General features: G+C 38.0%; 1 protein-coding gene across 8 annotated transcripts in view; it reads left to right on the top strand.

The window, feature by feature from the left end:
- LAMA2 (laminin subunit alpha 2) overlaps positions 1 to 18,169 on the top strand; it is a 383,401-nt gene that overhangs the window by 241,914 nt on the left and 123,318 nt on the right. For 5 of the 8 annotated variants that reach the window (XM_068677471.1, XM_068677468.1, XM_068677470.1 and 2 more), the window contains 6 exons: positions 1,357 to 1,463; positions 2,528 to 2,791; positions 5,853 to 6,033; positions 10,524 to 10,660; positions 13,206 to 13,442; positions 16,899 to 17,042. In XM_068677471.1, the coding sequence (XP_068533572.1) occupies positions 1,357 to 1,463; positions 2,528 to 2,791; positions 5,853 to 6,033; positions 10,524 to 10,660; positions 13,206 to 13,442; positions 16,899 to 17,042 (1,070 nt within the window). The remainder of the gene's footprint in view (positions 1 to 1,356; positions 1,464 to 2,527; positions 2,792 to 5,852; positions 6,034 to 10,523; positions 10,661 to 13,205; positions 13,443 to 16,898; positions 17,043 to 18,169) is intronic. The other 3 variants (XM_068677473.1, XM_068677476.1, XM_068677474.1) reach the window with 1 other exon arrangement.

The raw sequence follows: 18,169 nt of genomic DNA, 5'->3' as shown, positions 1-18,169 counted from the left end.
GAATATCCTCTTGTAATAGTCTTTATATAGAAAAAAAACATAACCGCTTTGTCTCTAGTGGCACCTTGTGACATGCAAGCATGTGACCACCATGTGTTAATTGTTGAGGCTCTCAAGTGTTTCTTAAAATGAAGTTGTCAAGTTAAGAAAAAGATCAACACATGTCAGGGCACTGCAAGAAGGGAAAATCTGGATTGCAGCCTGTTTCACAAAGTAGATTGGTAATAAATATAGAGATGTAGATTCATTCCCCTCTGGGGAAAAAAAAAAACACACAGGAACTAGTTTCTGCTAATGGAATTGGTGCCTGAACAGTCAAGAGTTGCTGTGACACACAGTTGTGTCCCTCCTTTTGGTATTTTGAGTGCTGAAGGGATTTTTCTAATCTCTACATGCCAAAAGAATTGTGGTCAAAGGGCATAAAGGGTTATAGAAAGCTTCCCAAATATTTATCTTCTCCCAACACATCAGCATTTAGGAACTAAAAGCAGTGGTGGTTGGTGGTGGTTGTTGTTGTTGTTTTTAATAAAAAAAAGCAGTTCCTTCTCACTGCTGTTTTAAATTCCTAGGCAAGTTCTGTGACAAGTTAGGCTGGTCAGTTGGGTTACATTTCTTCTGCAAGCTCTGATGCTGTTGCAGGGGCAAAGGTACTGGTCAGGTATTGGAGCAGGTAACGCTCAGTCTATTTTTCAGCTGTACTCCAGGGTCATGCCTGTGACAGCCCGGGGTTTGAGTGAAGATGTTACTGCTCCATAAGAAGGCACTTGGAGGCAATCTTCATCTCATTCCTTCTCTTCCCACCCAGCATATGGACATGGGCTGAACTCCAGGGCAGCAGGACCAGCTGATGCAGCAGTATCTACTATAGCTAAATCCCATGGAGACCATGGGGAAGAGTCTATGCCCCTTTTTTCCTCAGTGTCACCCTGCCCATTGCAAGTTTTGGGACAGTGACCTGGCTGTTCTGAGACTGAAGTTCCCCACCACCCCATTTGCCCCCAAATTTAGTACTTATTAAAGCATAAAGGCAAAGATGTTACTCTTCTGAAACCTTCTAACTTCTTCATTACACCCTCAGTAATGTTGTCTAAACATCCTCTTTTGATCTGAGAGGTGTATAGAAAACAGGTTGTTTTATGAAGTCAAAGCAAAATTTCTCAGGGCAATAATTGGGAACCTAATTCCACGTTACTGTGAGTAGGTAAACGTTTATTGCCACCTGCTTTCCTCAGGCCTGCTTTCTTGGGTTCCTCAGGACAGCAAAAGCTGCACTGTAGACATTTGGCTATTAAAGCTAGCTTCAGTAGCATACATGTTCTGGAAATACATTAACAGCTTCACCTTATCTGTCTGTAGCATGCCAATGCCACATCAATGGATCCATATCGGAGATCTGTGACTCCAAGACAGGCCAGTGCGAGTGTAAAGCCAACGTGATCGGTCGCCGGTGTGACATGTGCAAGGTGAGTGATGAGGAGTGATGCTTTGTTTAAATTTGCTTCCCTGCTTGACATAACCAAGTACAGTCTGGTTCCAGATTTTTTTTTTTCTTTTTTTGTTGATTTTTTTTTTTCATGTAAAGAACAGATAGGAATTGTTCTTATGTACAAAGAGAAACATAAAAAGGCTGTTTTTAAAACGTTTTTCAAAGCTTTTCTAGAACAAAACACAGAACAAAAGATCTCCTTTTGTATGCATTGAATATATTTTAAGCCTCACTATACATATAAGTGCATTTTTTGTATGGTACGTACATTTCATATTTTGAAATTTTGATATAAATTAGTTAAAAGTATTGCACCTCTGGGTAAAAATCCCTCCATGAAAAAAGTTGCAAAATATCTGATAGCATCTGGTATTCAAAAAAGCAGAAAGCTCGTTTACTCCTGCTGTGATTATTCTGCTATTACTTTTTTTTTTTTTTTTTTTTTTTTTTTTTTCTCAGGGGTTCTTTTTGTATTGTCCAAATACTGCATAATTTTTGGTGAAAATGCCTTTTGCCTTGATGCTGCTTTGCTGTCACATAAATCACTGAAAAAAAAAAAAATGTTTTTCATGAACTTTCACAGAGAGATTTCTTTAGGTTGCTAAGGAATATGTTATAAGTGTCTGTGTGCTTCTCTGTTTCCGTATGAGGACTCACGGGTTAGGCCCTGCCCTCAGAACACCCTATGCACATATTTATTTGCACACTTAAAGCACATATATTTGTACATGTACACAATATTTCTGTAAAAACCACAAGAATAATTTTCACCCTTTAAGCTGCATAATTTTTGACGTGGTTTTCCAGGGGAGAACATTCTCTTCTGGCATCTCTTCTGATACCAAATCACTGGTATCAATGAAATCTGCTACACATAGTATAACATACATATAAAATATATCAGACTTGTTAATACAATATTGTCTGTTGCTTGGAATTAATCTATGTTTACTATTGCCTTTATTCCTGTGTATTCTTGCTTTTTTCAGTGTAGTTTCACTGCCTATACTTTCTAACAGTGTTTACTTTCCATTCTTAAAGCCCAGCTACTTCTGGGCCCCAGAAAAGCTGTTTTGTATATCCTGTGGCTGCAGTGCATTAGGATCCATGTCACTGCAATGTGATATGTCAGGAAGATGTATCTGCAAATCAGGATTCATGGGCAAACGCTGTGAAATCAGCAGACAGGTGCCTAAATTGAAAGAAAATGCACGAAGCAGTCAGCAGATCCGAGTCCCCCCTCGCAGATGGGGCTTCAGCAGTGCCAGTGGGTGCCCACGGGGCGCTTACCGGCCTGCTACTCCGGTAATCACAAACTGTGTGCACTGCATGGGCTGAAACCTCATATTTGCTTGTGGTGTGTGGTAGTTTTGTTTGTTTGTTAGTTTGGTTGGTTTGGTTTGTTTTGCTTTGCTTTGTTTTCCCCCTTTAAATAAACGTGCTACAATACATGAACTTATCAAGGAACACACAGGCACAGAAAATAGGCTGCCATTCAGGGTACTTTCCCACATCCAGGATTTGGCATAGTGCAAATATCAATACAGGCCAGAAGTCAAATACCAGAAAAAGTCCAAAAGCAGCACAATAACATGTATGGGTAATACATCAGTGAAATCAGTGGGATATTCATGGCCTTCAGCAGAGCAAAAGTTCCTTCTCTAATGATTCAAGAACCAAAGTTACAAGTTCGTGAGAAGAATCAGCTCCAGAGGCAAGTGTTAAGATCTATCCTTGAAACATCAAACATGACTTGTTTAAAGTTCTCACTTGTGAATATGGACAGTTTGAGCCATTTTTTATTTTGACCAGGCCAAGTGCTAGTTACTTGAATACAATTTCCAAAATAATAGTAGTATTCATTGTTTATCACTTATCATCATTTGTCACATACCAGTGAAGAAACTCTTTTATATCCTAACGTGATGTAATTATGATGCAACTGCTTCTAACTGAGCAGTGCTTTAAGTATGTGGTGATTTTTTTGTTTTGTTTGTTTGTTTCTTTGTTTCTTTGTTTTTCTTTTTTTCTCCCCTGCTACCAAAAGCATCTTGTTTGAAAAATACCTGGCAGTTTTCCTCACTCAGGCTCCACGATTCATGCCTTGTTTGCTTGTATGGATTCCTTTGACGAATGTGAGCTTTTACCTATTTAACATAAATTACATAACTGTATTGCCCACACAAATACTCAACATACACTGGTGCAGAGACACAATATAATACAATACTAAGAAAATTTATTGTGTTTCTTTGTTGTCATCCAGGATCTTACCTATTGTTCAGTAGATATGATTCTCAGAGTTTCTGTGTATAAACAAGCTTTGCTGAGGGCTCAACGTGGAGACTTATCTTGGGGGTCTGCATGACTGATCAAAATGTTTTTCACTCTGCAAAGCTCATCACAGAATACAACCCAGCATGCTAGTGATCTTTTCTTGCTTCATGCAGTGTGGAGTGCTAGTGTATTGGACTGTTTTTCTGTTTTTCACCCTTATAAACAGAATTTATTAGATCCTATCAAACTTTCTATTGAGAGCTGAGCTGCATGCTGTGCATTGTTTGCTTCACTGTATTAATCTGATTGTCTGTCCTGAGGTTTTTGCATATTCGCAGTTCTGAGATTTTATTCGTGTGCAGAAGAAATCTTTAGAGATAGTCTGTATATTTAATTGAACATTGGAGTTTAATTACATGAGTTTGAGTATTCCTTTCTCTCTGATACACTGTGTTTTGTCAAGCTGAAGCATGTAATTGGCAAAACATTTCATTATAGAACTTGGAAATGAAGATCAGGGTAATTCCTTATTCTGTGTATAATCAAGCATTTGCTTAGTTTTGCATGAGTCTTCAGGCCAAATCCTGGCTGCATGTGGTATGTGTGGTCCTATATTCTGGTGAGTGTTGGTCAATTCTCTGTGGGAATGTGAAACCTCAATATTAATCTCAGAGCTCAGGGTTGAGAACTTTTATGTGGAAACCTGCTGAACTCTCTGGGATTTCACCTATACAGGAAATTAGGTGTTCAATTGTGGAAGCAAACCCATGGAAAATGTAAGTCTGTACAGTGCAAACTTGAAAAATTTGTACAGATCTAGACTAGGTTAAAAACCAAACAGCACATGTTTGGGTCACGCAGTAGTACACAGTAAAGGTAATTATCTTCCACTTCAGTCCATTCATATTCATTACCATTGATTTAATTTATTTTTTTAATATCTCATTTTTAACATTTTACTTTCCTGGCAAACTTTCTGATAGATTTTTGCTATTTAATGTTTTAATATCAAATTCAACTTACGCTATTAACAGGATATAGTTTTCAGTATTCTCTGAGAATCATCATACTTGTGAGGAAAAAAAAGGTAGAAAAGTAATTGCATCTTAAATCATTCTAGTTCAAGACTGAATTCAAAAATAAATAAATATCAAGTACAGTGTACTCTTAGGGGCCTCTGTAATAACCATACAGCCTGTAGGTTAGAAGATTTGTGAGGAAGTCCGCACTGCAGTATATACATGAAGATGTCTTCCCTTCTTTGCAAGTATACTTTTTTACATTCTACTATTTGAGCTCACAGGGAAGTTTATTACTATAATTGATGACATCTCCTGTAATTCTGAAGGCACTTTATAATACTGAATGCACAAACAAAAAAAAAAAAAAGTCAATGAAAATAGTAAGAGAAAAAGATGGTCATTATCTCATTCTTACACTTACCCCAAAGACAGTTTTTATCTCAAATAAGTAAATCCCATTATTTGCTTTTAATGCAAACAAATGCATTCTATCCACATTCTTCTAAAGTTATTCCTAAGAATTATTCAGAAGAAACACCCCTGAGTTACAGAATACTGTATATGGCCATTGCCCATGGTCAAAGGAGATAGAGAGTCTCTGAACAAATAGAGTTTGGTCGAATCAATGTCCATTCATAGCTAAGAATTTGTGTTCATTCTCTTAGAAATTAACTCTACCTAACATAATCTTACAAGCCAGACACCAATGTATAGCTCCATCGTTCCATTTAGGTTAAGTGAAAAGTTTCTGAAAGCCCGTCTGAAGATCATACATAAAAACCTTGTTGAAATCATGCTTAAGGAAACACAACCTCATAGGAGGTATGTTGCCTACGGAACATTCATTATAACATTTGGTAACGTTCTGAAATTTTTATTCTTTTTCATCTGTGTAGGGTATATAGTGCTCTTACCCCCTGTTTCACTCCTATAATTCAATTTGTTAAGAGTAGCATTTTAGTGTTCAAGAGGAAAAAATCACCCTGGTCTCCATACACCCTCAGCTTTTCCTTTTTTCTCCTGGTAATCCTTCCATGTACTAATTGTTCTTCCTTTCTTGGTGGCAGCCTGAAACATTTGGCTTACAGTCTTCAAGGGGATGTGTTCCCTGCAACTGCAACTCATTTGGTTCCAAGTCCTTTGACTGTGATGGAGATGGGCAGTGTTATTGCCAGCCAGGAGTGACAGGAAAGAAGTGTGACCGCTGTGCTCATGGGTTTTACAACTTCGAAGAAGGAGGCTGTACTCGTATGTAAATTCTTTGTGGTCAATTGCAGATTTATTTATTTATCTATTTCCTTTCTTACTAAGTTAACTGGTTTTGGATTACTTAACAAATTTCCTGGCAGGTAGGCGTTTCCATAGACAGCCTTGTAAATCAGTCAATTGGCAAGGAGTGTGATTGGCAAAAAGAAAAGGTCGAAGCTATTCCTGCTATTTTACTATATATTCCTGCTATAGATACATATGTTTGGAATGAACAGGGGTGTCTTTTTCTCCAAATACTTTCTGCCCAAAAAGTTCCTCTAATTTAGTTATGGCAAGGATATCATAGAAGGCTGATTAAGGTGCTTATGAATTCATGTCAGCTTGAAGGGATGTGAATAGAGGTCTTTTCCAACCTGAATGATTCTATGATTCTAGTTTTATCCCAAATTTTTTCACTGTCCTTACAAAGTTGATCCTTTTTTATTAAATTTCTGTACAGTAATATTTAGAGAATTGCTTACTTGTATACTTTTTGTGTACAACAAGATTTTCAGATAAAAACCTTTACTACGTCCATTGTGTAAGTACAGGAAAAGTGTGCTCTTCCAGGTGCTGAAATTCTAGCATCAGACGTTAAATATTTCCAGACATTTCTTTACATTTGTGTTTGTTCTTTTGGAAATAAGGTCAAACATTGAAACAAATCCTTTGTGTCCTTAAAGCAATACAGGCTGCTAGATCAAAAATAATCTAGCCCATAGGTCTTCTCACAGAGAAATACTTAATCTTTGCTATATTTTTAATGTCTCATAGATTAATTTAGGTCTGATCACAGGAACTGTAGATATTTGTCTAGTGAAGTTGACTGCTGGGATGACAGAGTGGTGGTGATGGCCCTACAATGCATTCCTTGCTGATGGCTAAGTGCTGACAAACCAAGGACATTGCTGCTGTCATTCTTCAGGCCAAAGCAGTGGTATTCTTTCCAGAACCAGTAATCACCATCCCCAGTACCCTAGTCCTCATCGTTTTCCTTCAGGCAAGCAGCAGAAGCAGCGAGCCTGGCTCTCTGCCTTTTTTTACTACCTTTTTTAATGGAAGAAACTTCTAGGCCTTGAGACCCACATCTGTGCAGCAACACTCATCTTCACCTCTAAAGCTGATAAACCTTGAGCCATGCTGGTTTACAGATCAGAACTTAAAACATTACTCTATGGTATTGTCTTCCATGAGAGGGAAGGGCTAAGAAAATGTTTACCATGTTGTAAAGTACCATGGTACCATGGAAAAGGGAAGGGTTGGCTCGCAGGCTCACTGAGGCACTGAAAGAGCTTGAAGTAAATTGCAAATGATATCTGCAGTCCTAAGCATCTTAGCACATAAATGGAGAGGGAGGTAAAAAACAAACAAACAAACAAAAAAAAAAAACAACATACAACTATAGATGATCTTAATGATTACTCTCTTATTCTAATATTTCACAGTTTAAAAGCACATCACTATTGTGAAATATTACAGAATGTTAATTTCGTACAGTTGGAAAAGGGAAATAAGGGCAATTAACAAGATCTCACATTAAGATTTTAACTGCTCATTTATCAAACATGAAAAGACCAAGTTTAAGGAACAGTGATGACATGGGAAAGTAGTGTAAATCCAAATAATATTTTAAATTAAAATGTATCTGCCTGTGGTCATCAAGTATTCTAAATAACCTCAACAGCTAAACATGCTAAAGAAAATTAGATTTTTAGAAATTCCAAAGTAACTACGACAGATGGAGAAGAATTCTGTTTTCAAAATGCTGTTTATTCCTCATTTATTTACAGTAGGCCTTTCATGTATTCCTTCAAATGACAAGAAATAAAAAAATAAATAAAAATTAAATTATGAATCACAGAGAAAATGATAAATTTAATAGAAGTATATCAAATAATGCTAAGAAGGAATTGCACAAAAATGAATACTAGAGTGATGGTTAAGTATTGAATAAAATATTATACCTCTTTTATCTAGCTTCTATCCAAAAGAAATATAAGTTGATATTTGTCCAATAAAAATCATAAAGTTCAAAACAAAACCAAAATTTAAAGAATCATCAGTTAGTGTTGACATTCTGGTAGTAAATATACAAGAAAATTTCCTATTTCACTATTGCTTGCAGCAAACGTTTTGTATTTTTTTTATCCATATTATATTATTTTAATGATGATAAAAACCACAAAAACTATTGCTGTATCACACACCCCCTAACCCCCATACCTTTTGAATCCATTTTTGCTAAGAACTGGAAGCCACAGAGTCACAGAGTCACAGAATTTCTAGGTTGGAAGAGACCTCAAGATCATCGAGTCCAACCTCTGACCTAACACTAACAGTCCCCACTAAACCATATCCCTAAGCTCTACATCTAAACGTCTTTTGAAGACTTCCAGGGATGGTGACTCCACCACCTCCCTGGGCAGCCCGTTCCAGTGCCTAACAACCCTTTCAGTAAAGAAATTCTTCCTAACATCTAACCTAAAACTCCCCTGGCGTAACTTTAGCCCATTCCCCCTCATCCTGTCACCAGGCACATGGGAGAACAGGCCAACCCCCACCTCGCTACAGCCTCCTTTAATGTACTTATACAGAGCAATAAGGTCACCCCTGAGCCTCCTCTTCTCTAGGCTGAACAAGCCCAGCTCCTTCAGCTGCTCCTCATAGGACTTGCTCTCCAGCCCTTAGAAGTTACATTCAAAAGCTTTAGTCTCCCGATGTGAAATGTATTTCTGAAACATCTGCAAGCCACATTGTGTTAAAAGATTCTATGTAGCATGTTTTCACATCTTGTTTTGGCAAGACTGAGGCAAAACTTACCATCTTCTTTGCGTTAGTTACCTCATTTTGGAAGCACTGGTGGGGAAAAATTAAGTTGTTTGAAATTGTTTGAAATATAGATGTATGAGTTCCATCTTTGCACCTCTTTCATTACCTGCCTTTACTTTAAAATAGAATAGTTCAGCTGGAAGGGATCTACAAAGATCATGTGGCCTGACCACTTCAGGGCTAACCAAAAGTTAAAGCATGTTACTGAAGGCATTATCCAAATGCCTCTTGAAAATTTGCATAATGGGGCAACACTGATGCAAGGGGCATCAAACTATTTTGTATCATAAAGGCGATGAACACAAATGCAGCCCTCAGCAGTGGAGCATTATGTTACACTGTCCTGTAACCATACTAAGGGACAGATTAGTTCTCAGAAAGTGCTAAGTTGCCTATGATGCTTTTGCTCTGATCTCAGGGGTAATGTTGAGGGTGGGTATGCAAATAAATACGCACCAGTTCTGCTCCTCAAAACAACTCGGTGTCTTGTGTTCCATAACTAGTCACTTGTATACTTTGAATCTGCATTTGTCACCAATGAATTGTTCCCTTAATAAATGCCTTAATATCAAAGGCCACTTTTGGAACCACTTCCAAACCCAAATTATTTTAATTGAATAAAATCTACAAAGAATTCCAGTTTCCTTTGAAGACATTGTTGTCCCGCTGACAGAGCTGTAGCACATTCATGATGATTAGAAAAAGAATCCTTGATTTTATCATACATTCCACTGATTTTTTTCTGCTTGTATACAGTCTTTTCCTAACTGTGTACTTGAGTATGAAAGCTGTATTTAAATCTGTGAGGAATAGTTGTTACACAGATGTGAGAGGCAGAGACCAGAGAATGCATAGTATAAGCAGAGAGCATGAGGACAGGGCATGTGCTCATTATTCAGTTGTTTTCTGGTTACTGGGAGAAAGTACCTTGTCTACTTCCAGTGTTCCCAGTTCCGTTTTTAATACGTTGCTCACACGGTTTGCCTCTTTCTCCAGATCTCTCTCTCACAAATTTATTGCAGAAAGAAAATGAATCAAGCTAAAGAGTTTCTCTAAGACCTAAATGATTAGGAAGTGTTGGTGAGAAGAGGAATGATGTAGTCTGAAAAAAGGAATAAGATGCAAAAAAAAAAAAAAAAAAAAGAAATTGAGACCTCTTTTCTCCCCTATAAGAAAAATCTGTTTACAGCATCAAAAATTTCAGGAAATGGTCTCGGAGTTGTGGGAGAGGTGGCATAACACAGAGGGTTCAGAGGCTGCCAAGAGGTTGCCTCTTGCACAAGACAACATGGCCTGGAAGGGACTTCAAGAGATCATTAGGGACTTCAAGAGATCGAACCATCAATGCTCAGGCAGCTGTCGTGGGAATGCACTATGTTAGATGGCTCTGCCCTTCTGCAGTCAGGGCCTTACTTTTTTCATACGCTGTTCTCTTTGTAATTCCTTCAAACTCAGTTATCTCAGCTGCACTGCTTCTGGTTTTAGTTTCTCTGGGGTTGCCCTGCCTTTCCTGCCTGTCTATCTCTGTAGATAACTGGGAGTTCACTGCACAGTACAGTCTGTGGTGGAATGATCCTAACCATGTTACAGCCTGTTTTCCAGATGTCACGTAAAGGGGTAACTTTCACTCTGCTCTATTTTTTTTTCTGTCTCCCATGAAGCCTGCGACTGTTCACGCTTCGGTAATAACTGCGATCCTGTCAGTGGCCGCTGTATCTGCCCTCCCAATACCATTGGAGAGATGTGTGACAAGTGTGCACCAAACCACTGGGGCCACGACATTGTCCGTGGTTGCAAGGTGAGCAGATCGCTATTTTCTCTCTGTGTGTCACCTCTTTCCCATTGGGTTAATATAGTAGTTTGTAGCTGGGACACAGTTTTAGGTTTGTACATCATTGTTTGTCTCTGCATTGCAAGTTCCGGTGTCAGTCAGACTATGGTTTTAGTGTTGGTGATCTTTTGCGGAGTGCAACAGTCTCCCTCTCTCGGGTATGCAGCCTGTAACACCAAACACCCTGATTATACTGTATTTTTGTCATGCTCAATCTGTGCCCTGCTCGAGACTGATTTCTGTTGTTATAGCTGTGTTTAACATGATTGAGGAAATTACCAAAATATTATACATGGCAGAGACATATAGCTTCAGGTAACTGAGAGTGCCTTTACAGAATAAATTTACTTTAGCCCTAGCCGTGATGTCAGTGGGGATTTATACTTGAATTTGACTTGGGAAGTGCTTCAACTTGTGCCTAAGAGACAGTGAAGAGAGAAGAAAATAAACAGCAACTTTAGCAGTAAAATGTGTTTTCTTACTATTTTTTTAAAAAAGGAAAATAAGCCTTTTCATTAGCCTGTAAATCCTTCTTATTCCAGTGTTCAACCAAGTTTTGAAAAAGTCTGAAGGGGTGGGAAGAAGGGACGAGAAATAGGAAAACAATAATAGCATATCACAGAGGCCATGAAAGCTATTGATAACATCATACTCCTGAGTTAAGTGGAACAGTATTCAGTTAAGGCTGAAAACTAGTGACAATGAATGTTGTGTTAAGTTCAAATGCCTTCCCTCTGCCTTTCTTATTGATGACGAGGTATTTATAGTAGTGCTGCAATTACTCCAAAAAACTGTCTTGCCTGAACATGGCTATTAATGCACTTTCTTAAAAGCCTGTTTGTCATGTAGCTGAGGTTGCAAACTAATTATCAAGAACGTTTTCTTTTCTATATGGACAGAAAACTCCTCTTGTGAAACCTCTGTTGTGCTGCTGTGATATAGACTCTTGGCTTCTGAAGCCAGCCTAATGAGGTTGAAGACCTCTGTTTGAGCTCTGGAGTATATTCTCCGATTGTCTTTTATGTGAGCACATTAGTATGGCAGTTCCATGGCACCATCTAAATTAATAATGATCTATCAGCCCACATCTCTTTCAGTATATTGCAGCTAATTTCTGCAAAGTGAGATGTGAATCTCCCGCTCATACTCTTTGTAGAAGATTTCCAGAGCTGTTGTAAATCGGGAGGATAGAGAGCTTTACATAAAACTGCTTAAACAAGCATAACAACTGATTGTAATTTAGGTTTTGATATTGTACACTGAACTATTTCAGTGTATGGTGAACAATTTGCTTTCTAAGCTTTATGTTCAAATGTATCTTGTAGAATAAGGTTCTTTCTGTCGCAAGGTTTCATTTCTTAGGTTAGGTAGTTGTCTGGCAGTCTAACATTTAACCAGTAGTTAAACAGTTTCTCTTGCATTCAGTAAAAATTTAATTTGAATATTTCTTGTATAATCACTTCCTTTATAAATGGTCTTTTCAGAGCAGAAAAAACATGCTGTAAATATTCATATAATAAACAAATTTTCTTAGAAAATGTAGATTCATTTTCCTCCTCTCTTTTTCAGCTTTGTGTCCTTAATTTTAGCAAGTCTATCCATGTCAGTTACTGTGGTAACCTGTACTGCTGGCACCGAGTTTGCTACTGCAAGCTGAACTTATTCATATGAGATTCTTGTCACGCCAGTGATCACAGTGAATGTCCTGTGCTAACTTTGTAGTACAGTCACAGTAATAGCATTGAGGGATTCTTCTGTTCTTCAGGAGCCTGCAGCTTTCTCAGCTACTTGCTTCTGTACTGAATATCTAGATCCCTTGGAAAATTACCTATTTCTCTGCATGTCTGCCTGTGAAACTCTTGTTCTGTGAGCAAGTTTACTTCCCAGTACACCAGAAGACTAAATATCGGTATCCCATACCATATAAATTGCTATCATCCTTCTTGACAGTTACCTAGCTATCTAGGTAACTATCAGAAGTTAGGTAGTTAGCCTGATGGATTAATAATAATCAATGCACTAGATTCCACTGGGACCCCTGCTCCTGAGCAATTCCAGTTTTAGTAGAGTGGTCTGAACATGCCCTGCATAGGACTTGCATAGAAAGAACTTTTTAGAGGACATTTAAAATTCTTAGGTTAACTTTGTCTGCAGAGTTGTCCTTGATCATGTTGGATTTATTTCATTTCACTTCACTGCCTAATTTATCAGTCATAAGTAAACTGTGTTCAAAAAAAATAGCATTATAAATGTTTTAAGTATAATTTTTAGTGTTTTTAGTGTAATTGCTAGGCCCTTGTTGAATAAAGATAGATGCCTAGCCATATAATTGAAAATTACATTTGGACAGTGGAAGTTCATTGCTGTGTAAAAACTATTTGTCAGAACTTGAAAGATCTGCATTGTGGGTGTTGTTTTTTTTTTTCTTGTTGTTGTTTTTGTATGCTTTTTGTTTTGTTGTTGTTTGTTTTTCAGAGCAAAGCTGAAATTTTCTCCTTGTTTCTCTTTTCAGTCCTGTGACTGCAGCCCCGTTGGAGCCCTAAGTTCTCAGTGTGACTTAAATACAGGCTGTTGCTTCTGCCGCCCAGAATTCTCAGGGGATAAATGCACTGAGTGCAGGTTGGGTTACTGGAACTATCCACAATGTATTGCTTGTCAGTGTGTCCACTCAGGGACTGATCCACAGACCTGTGAGACAGAGTTGGGGAAATGCTCATGTGTTGATCGTACTGGCCAGTGCAACTGCAAGGTAGGACAATGAAGGTTGTAAGCTGATCTTATTGACGCTGAGAAATTTACTCCAACATTCCTTGGCATTTGTACTTGGGTATTCTTACAATGCCTGCAAACAAAGCTAGTTGTTTGTCGTACTGCATTTGCTAATTGTTGTGGGAGGAGTCTAACATAAAGACTTAACTGCTCATCAGTTGTTTTTTCACACACTGACACTTGCCAGGATAGCATCCTCTTAGGCTCTCCTCTGCCTTTATATTGTTTCTTGGTCTTACAGAACTATTGCCAATTTAAAACATTCAGTATGATTCTTGTTCAGACATTTGGCAAATTAAAAGCAAACACATCAGTAATAACAATATGCCACAGAGCTACTTCTTTATCGTACCTTGTCTTAGAGGGAGTCAACACCGATCAGTAAAATGAGTAGAATTCGCTGCAATAGTATCTGTTCTTCTGAGTAGATTGCATACAATACAAGATCACTGAAGTGGTGACTTCAGCAAGACTTTTGAAATCATCATCCACACCCTTCTTATTTGGAATTCTTCTTAGAAGAACTGCACACTTACATGGGTTCAAAATTGTCTGGATTACTGGGCTTAAAGGGTGGTTTGAATCCAGTTGGTAACAGCCAACCACAGTTTGGTAACCACCAAGCAGAGTTGGCCTAGGGCCAATGTCTTCATCATTGACCCAGGTGATGGGACAGGATTCACCATCAGCAGATTTGAGGATATTGCTGATTTGAAGGAAGTAGACATTGATGTACTGAACAGTAGAAATGCAATCCATAGAGGTAGTTATAGAGAGTGATATGTCTCCCCTGAGCTTCCTTTTCTCTAGGCCTATTTCCTCAGCCATTCCCCATAAGACTTGTGTTCCAGGCCCTTCACCAGATTTGTTGCCCTTCTCTGGACACGTCTTTTTTGTAGTAAGGGGCCCAAAAACTGAACGCACTATTCGAGGTGCAGCCTCACCAGAGTCAAGTACAGGGGGAAGGCAAGCTGCATACTGAGCTGATTAGGGAAGAGATTGGCCAGCAGATGAAGGCAAGTCTTTATCCTCCTCTACTCAGAGCTGATAAGACTGCATTTGGAAATGGCAGTTTTAAGTTTTGACACAAGAATGCTGAGAAGGGCTAAAATGAAACTTAAAGCAGATGATCTCTAAATATATACTGAGGGAGCTGGACTCTTCTTGTCTGCAATTAAATAAATAGATAAAAGAAGCTGAGGAAAAATGCAATAGCAGCCTACAGCAACTTTAAAGTGTCGCTGCAAACATGATGGATTTGAGTCCTTTTTTATGGTAGCAAAAGATGTGCTAAGCATGACAGCTGCATATGGCAGCTTGGGAATTTTGGATTGAATATTGGGGAAAAAATCACTAGAAGGGTCACGCAGCATTGAAACAGATTACCCATACAGGTTGTAAAATTCCCATTCTTGCAGGTTTTCAAACATTTGCTAGTGATTAGCCCGATCTAGCATTGATCCTCCTCAGGGAGGAGGTTTTTGAAAATGACCTTAAGAGATTCCTTTTGTGATTTTAATTTGTTCTTCTTCAGGGATTGCCCTGGTACAACGAGCTAGTATAATGGAAAGATGAATTTTAATGATATAATTGCCAGGTAATTCTTTTGCTAATTGCACACCAGTCACTTCATTCTGAGTTTAAAGCATAGGCTCAACTGTAGAACCAATTAGGTTGGAAGGGACCAAGGAAGATCATCAAGGTCAGCCCCTTGTTTGAAAGAGACTGCTGAGGTATTATTTCCAAGGATGGAGATTCTACAACTTCTGTGCAAACTGCTTGACCGCCTTCCCATTTCTCTGGTGTGTTTGAAAAGAACATATCATGTTCTGTTTCCTAAACCCTGATTCATTTGATGACTGGACGATAACAAGTTTGAAGTGAGTGAATTGTTGGCAAAGGCAGTCTGAGAAAAAGTTGTTTCTCAGACTAATGAGCAGTGCTATCTGTCCTATGTCATCCACTGAAAGGGAAAAATAGAAGTGTCTCAATTATTTCAACTTCTCCTCATATATGATGTGCTCCAGCCCCCCTAACCATCTTGGTGGCCCTTTTCTGAGTTAGCTCCAGTTTGTCAGTGTCTTTCTTGTAGGTCCTGCAAGCACTAAATAGAAATAATGGAGTTTTATGTCATTTTTAAATAGAAATGTTTCATTTTTGATTCTTTTAAGGCAGAATATTGCTCTATGTTTCTGTGAATGCAAATTAATAATATATATTTAACTGATGTTTAATGATGAGAAACCACATTGATATGAAACAATGCAAAGCAAATAAAACTCACAATTTATGACAGAAAAATGAGCAAATACTACTGTATTCAGTCAACAGATTTTTGTTTGTTTGCCTCTTTTTTCTTCAGAGTTTAAATCTAGGGTTGGTTAACATTTTGACTAGCTTTTCTGAAAGAGTTATATATTGAAGATGCAAAATCTTTATAAAAGGGTAATAAATGCTACTTAAACCTGCCGTTATAGCTAGAAAAAATGTGCTTTGAAAGCCTTGGGAGCTCCTTTTGTCAGTCCTGACAAAAAGCATCAAAATCTAAGCTAAATACAGTGTAAGCTTATTTGCTCATTGTTACATGTGGAGAAGAGGGTTAAAAATGGTAAATCCTCAGGGACAGTGTTGGTTTCCTTATAAGTTTGGAAAGTTGATTTTGTTGTTTAGATTGCCTTCTTGGTATTACTGTCAAGAAAAAAAAAAAAAAAAAAAAAGACAACCATTGCGTTTATATTGGTAATTTTTTAAAATACCGTGTTCTTGGTATGAGAACCATTTTAAAGTGTCATGGATAAATTAACATGTATCTAGCCCTATCTGGTATAGCTTTTTATTTGGACTAATTGAAAAATGAAAATAAAAGCACTGACATTACAACAGTGAAACATTTCAGCCTTGTTAATACAGTTCAATGATGTGGAAAACAATCAGATAGAGAAGGGAAAGCTTTTCTCCAGAATATTTCCATTAAAGTATGTTTCTCAGTAAGAACATTTAGTACAGTACTTTAAATACTTTAATTTGTCAAAACTAATTCCTATGAAAAAAAAAAAAAAAGGTTTGATTAACCCTGGCAGTTTCAGAAGGACATATTTTTTTTCTTATCATATCAATCAGTTATTGAGCTTGCCATATCCAAAGTGCCATTTGATGTTTCCATGCTTGCAATTGTCATTAAGCAGCCAGCATCCATTGCTCAGAGTTACTCGGTGGAAACAAATGCAAATGTCTCTGTTATATTAATTTTTATATTTGCATACACACATGATAGAAAGCTGTAAAGCTCCTTGAATATTTCCTTACACTTATGATTTAATTTTGTACCATTATTAATACTGTTCAATTTTATTTTTCTTATTATTGCCTCTAAATAAGGCTTGTTTCTCATTCCCTTTTCCCCTCCTATTTTTTTCTGATGTTCTTTCTATTCCAGGTTAATGTGGAAGGTGTCCACTGTGACAGGTGCAAGTCTGGCACATTTGGTCTCTCTGCCAGAAACCCACTTGGCTGCAGCAGTTGCTATTGCTTTGGCCTGACTACACAGTGCAGTGAGGCAAGGGGGCTGATCCGTGTGTGGGTGAGTAGTGAACTGCTGAGCCATGTAATGTGATAATGTTGCTTCCTGCTGGCATCTTTTAGTCAGGCACTGAGAGGTAGCTAGAAAATGGCCAAACATTTAAGCAGTCATTTTCCTCTTTGTAGTTTGAGAAGTGGAGAGAGTAGTATGTTCCATTAGACAAACCGGGTCAAAGCATTAAAAGTAATTAAGTAGATGAGAAAACTAGTGATAGGATAGCAGATGTCAAGCCAAAGTAAAGCTGTTAAACCTAGGAAAGGGCAAGTTAGTTGTGTGGAGAAATTATGCGTTCTAGTGCATTGTAACACAATCCCTGGTATATGATGCACAGTTTACCCAGGTGTATTCAAGGGTTGTAGGTACTTGTCCAGCATAGATTTTTCATAGTTCAACTAAGCAATTTACTTTCATTGCTTTTTAAAAACTTACTATTATTTTTAAAAGAGCCTACTGAATATGCTGCTATATTTAAATTTGGGATGGGAGGGTGTAGGCCATCAGAGCAAACAAAGAGCTCTCAACCCTCGTGTGGAAAAGGGCCTTGAGACCTATACCAGACTGTCAAGTAAGACAGACTGAATGTCTCCATTTACCTATACAGTAAGCACAAAACACACATTGAGACCACTGCTCTTCATTGCTGCTGTGCCAGCTCCTAGTTGCATTTAAACAAACAAAAAAATGTCTTGTTCAGTCCTTGTGTATAGTCTGTCACATCTACATGTCAACTGTAGAGGGAAAGTCTGCCTAGTGCAAATCAGCCAATACCCTGACTTGTTTCATCTGCAAGCATCAATTGGATAACAGTACCTTAGGGTGAATATCATCGAGGTGCAATCTCTTGCTAAAGGGTTCACATCTCTCAGTTGAAAGGCACCCATTCTTTTCATCATCATTCAAGCCAATAGCACATCTTTCCTTTCTCACTGGATGAAGCAATGTGTAATGATCTGGCCCAGTTTTTCTCACTATTTAAGTTTTGCCAATCGTATGCTGGTAGGATGGAGAGGAAAGGCTGTAAAAGGCTATTAAGTTATAAAATTTAGTCAAGTTTCATGACAGCCACAGTTCTAGAAAATTGTGCTTTGATCTTTGTGGCAGCACAATGCAAAAAGATAATTTAAACC

The sequence above is a fragment of the Anas acuta genome, chromosome 3 (genome assembly GCF_963932015.1).
Source record: "Anas acuta chromosome 3, bAnaAcu1.1, whole genome shotgun sequence".
Classification (NCBI taxonomy): domain Eukaryota; kingdom Metazoa; phylum Chordata; class Aves; order Anseriformes; family Anatidae; genus Anas; species Anas acuta.
This window is presented reverse-complemented; position numbering and strand designations above follow the sequence as displayed.